General features: G+C 39.1%; 1 protein-coding gene across 1 annotated transcript; it reads left to right on the top strand.

Moving 5' to 3' along the window:
• The first annotated feature begins 1,616 nt into the window (after positions 1–1,616).
• Positions 1,617–2,180, top strand: LOC113331003 (coiled-coil domain-containing protein 1-like). Its single transcript, XM_026577777.1, has one exon. It carries the CDS (start codon positions 1,617–1,619, stop codon positions 2,178–2,180), a length of 564 nt encoding a protein of 187 aa, XP_026433562.1.
• The last annotated feature ends 1,157 nt before the right edge of the window (positions 2,181–3,337 follow it).

The following is a 3,337-nucleotide window of genomic DNA, read 5'->3' as shown; positions in this document are numbered from 1 at the left end:
TAGTCAGGGAACATTGAGTGTCACCGACGTCCTGAAGGCGTTCTTGCTCTCAATCTACGGAGAACCGCCCAAACTGCTTCTTCTATATGGAGGGGGTCTCTCTCCTGCAGTCATGGAACTGTTAATCTGCATAGAGGGCATGATGAAATGCCAGGGGTCGAATCGCTCAGCCAGTGGGGCTTTTCGACAACATATTCATCAAGGCTTCGTAAAATATGAATCGTTGCATGCCTGAAAGCCGTATCAAAAACATACCTCATGATTTTACAGTTTTACCCTTTGCTGAAAATCCACCATCAACATTAAGTCCCGTGCTTAGTGGGGAAACGTCATGTTCCGCAATAATGCATTAAATGGTGATTTTCAGTCGATGAGATCAGTGGTTCAACCCAGTCTACAAAGGTTTGTTCAGAGTCCTCGAATTATCGTAGTGGTGTCATGTACGGGCAAATATTTTGGTGAGGACTCTAATGGCGTGATAGAGCGTTATTTTGTGAGCGCGACGAGATGAGGTGTTGCTGATTTGGTCAGTTTAGCGTTTGTGGGCGCAAACCCAAAAGAGGAAACCCAAGTGTTTTAGGTTTTGGAAATAAAAATAATATAAAAGGGGTGAAGCCCTAAATTTCTTTTTGTTGACCGACTGAGCACCTTCATCACTCCATCACCTTCACGCGTGCAGCAGGGAGGAGGAAAAAAAATGCCGGAGCTTTACCTCCGTCGCCGACCAATGTCCGGCCAAGTTCCGGCCGGTGACATGTAAGTCCGATTATTTTTTTTTACTGTAAGTTTTGTGATTCATGAGTTATTCAAAAACAAAAAATCCCATAGTAGCATGCGTAGGATTTATGAAGAATTTGTTTTTAGAAAACGTATGTATACCCGTTTTTTCGTTAGTTTAGGAAACGAGCAAAAATCCCTAATACGAAAGAGATACATAAAATTTTGCATAGACATGGTCTAGTTGCAGTATAAAAGTGTTGATTTATTAGGTTTCATGAAAACCCAAGTTTATTTTCAAAGCATGAACTTTGCAAATTGTTTTAGGAACGTAGGATTGTTCGTAGTAAAAGTAATAAATAATGATCCTTAGGGTTAAAGGAAATTTTGAAAAGACCTGTAGTTCATGATAAAAATTTGTTTATGAAATTTCAAAATTTTATTTGAAACATGTGGATCCCTGTAAAAATAGAAAAGACCCTCGTTTCATAGATGAACGCTCGATTGAGCAAAAAATTAACCCACGTATCGTTTTTTTTTGCGCACGCGAGTTTTATTGTTTTGATAAAATAAAATCAAATAGTAAATTTGAAGTAATTGTTAGAGATAAAAAATTGTTTTTCATGATTTTATGATGAGTGTTTTGTGGTATAAAATCATGAGATGTTCACATGAAGAGTTTATGTGAATTGTTCATAGTTTCGTGAAAAGTCAGTGTTGACTCTTGAATGATAAGTTTCTTGCTTATGTTGCAGGCTTGAAAGATTAAGCAAGTTTGTGGAGTTTTACATTGCTATCACTAAGTTCTTGGAACGTAAATAGATAAGAGTTTTAGAATTACCATTTTTGCAGACGCTAATATCAGCATATTTGTAATTCCGTGCTTCTGGTTCCAGAAAATGGTGACTTCCAGCAGCAGTGATTATGATTATTATTACTCCTCCAACTCTTCTGATGAAGATTCCCAATCTTTTGTAGCCAAATCACGAGCTAAGATGAACCATGCTAAGAGAGCGAAGCCTAGCACACCCCTCAATGACCAGAGAGTTACTTATGATGAGATTATGAAGAGAAAATCTGAGGATGATAGAATAGATGATCGTCAGCGTAGAAAGGACCAAACCCGGCGCACAGTGCTAGCGACTGAGGAGAAGCTTCGATCTCAAGCTGATGGTGTACCTTCTGAATCTGATGCTTCAGAAGATGAACCCGTGTGGGTTCCAAGGGATCGCAAGATGAATCCAGACCGGCATACCAGAGAGATCAGAGAGATTATGAAACAAGTCGAAGATGACCTTGCAGCTGAGCGTAAAGAAGAAGATGACTGGGACTCAAGCGATCCTAATATTCTCCCAGACTTCGTCAATGGACCCGATAATGATTCCGACGAAGAAGAGGATTCCGAGAAAGACGATGATGATGACTCTGAAAGATCTGATGATTCCGATGAATCTGACGATTAGTTTTGATCACGAATCTTTCATAATTATCTATTTTTTGTTGAAGTAGACGCTTTCTGGTTGCTTGCGCAGTTTGGCTGTAGGGACTCTTTAGAGATTATTTTTTAACCATAATCCCTTGGCATATTCTTGTTCCAAATCTTCTTCATACCTCCAGTTGGCGGACCAATGTCAGTGTAGTCAGTAATTATCCTCGAGGTATAAATGCATAAGTTATATATGAAACACGTAGTCTGTCAGAACATCTTGATTAGGAATCAGCAGTTGCACTTGAAATGACACTTTTTCCCAGTTTCTTCTTCTTTTGTTCCAAATGACTCCAAAGTACCTGAACACTTAAAAGAAACCATAAGATACATAATTTACAAGAAAACTTAGAAAAGAAAGAATAAACAATAGATAAATATCAAGGTGTTTTAGACACATATCATATACGCGTGCACCGGAACTATATCCAGTATAAGAACCATTCAAGTTATCCCTCAATAATAAATGCACGCAGGAGCAAACTAGGGTTCACAATCGGTTTGAGTAGGAGTCTATAGTCTCCACTCTACTCAGACGCGACTCATACGTTAGTCACATGACTCGACGAACTAAGACAAATGGGTTTATAATTTGACAACGCGTCATTGATAAAAGTATCCGTCCATATCTCTCCTACCATGTGTTAAAAGGGCATGATGTTTCAATACACGATCCAAGAGATATCATCAAAACACTTGAAGGAATTGTTGCTAAATAGATCCGGACTCCAAGTTCAACTTCATATGGACATATCACCGGAAAAACAAGCTCGAAATCCTAATTTTTCTCTAATAGATGAAGGTTGGGTATTTTCTATTCGATAGTTGGGGTCAACCACTGAAATCGGATGTCAGACGAAGTTTTTACAGCCTCTGGAGTCAGGATCGCGGAAGGAAGGAACTTCTATTACGAATTTAACTTAGGGTTTTCACCTACTCGCATACCCTACGGAGAAATCTAGGATTTGCATCAAGTTAGAACTCATGAGGGTCCTATTCCTTTACCAGATGCATATGGAAAAGGTTCAGAGAGAGAAAATATCAACCCTGGAGAAATCTTCCGACAGAGCCCCCTAGAGAAAATCTCTTTCTTCATGTTTTGCTGCTTCACTTTGGCCTCTGCATATCGAGCCA

Source organism: Papaver somniferum, unplaced genomic scaffold, assembly GCF_003573695.1.
Source record: "Papaver somniferum cultivar HN1 unplaced genomic scaffold, ASM357369v1 unplaced-scaffold_123, whole genome shotgun sequence".
In the NCBI taxonomy this organism is placed as follows: Eukaryota; Viridiplantae; Streptophyta; class Magnoliopsida; order Ranunculales; family Papaveraceae; genus Papaver; species Papaver somniferum.
The sequence above is the reverse complement of the archived record's forward strand: the minus strand, read 5'-3'. Positions and strand labels throughout refer to the sequence as shown.

What these genes read in the sequence shown, in the direction of transcription:
- LOC113331003 (XM_026577777.1), top strand. Translation starts at nt 1,617, where the DNA reads ATGGTGACTTCCAGCAGCAGTGATTATGATTATTATTACTCCTCCAAC.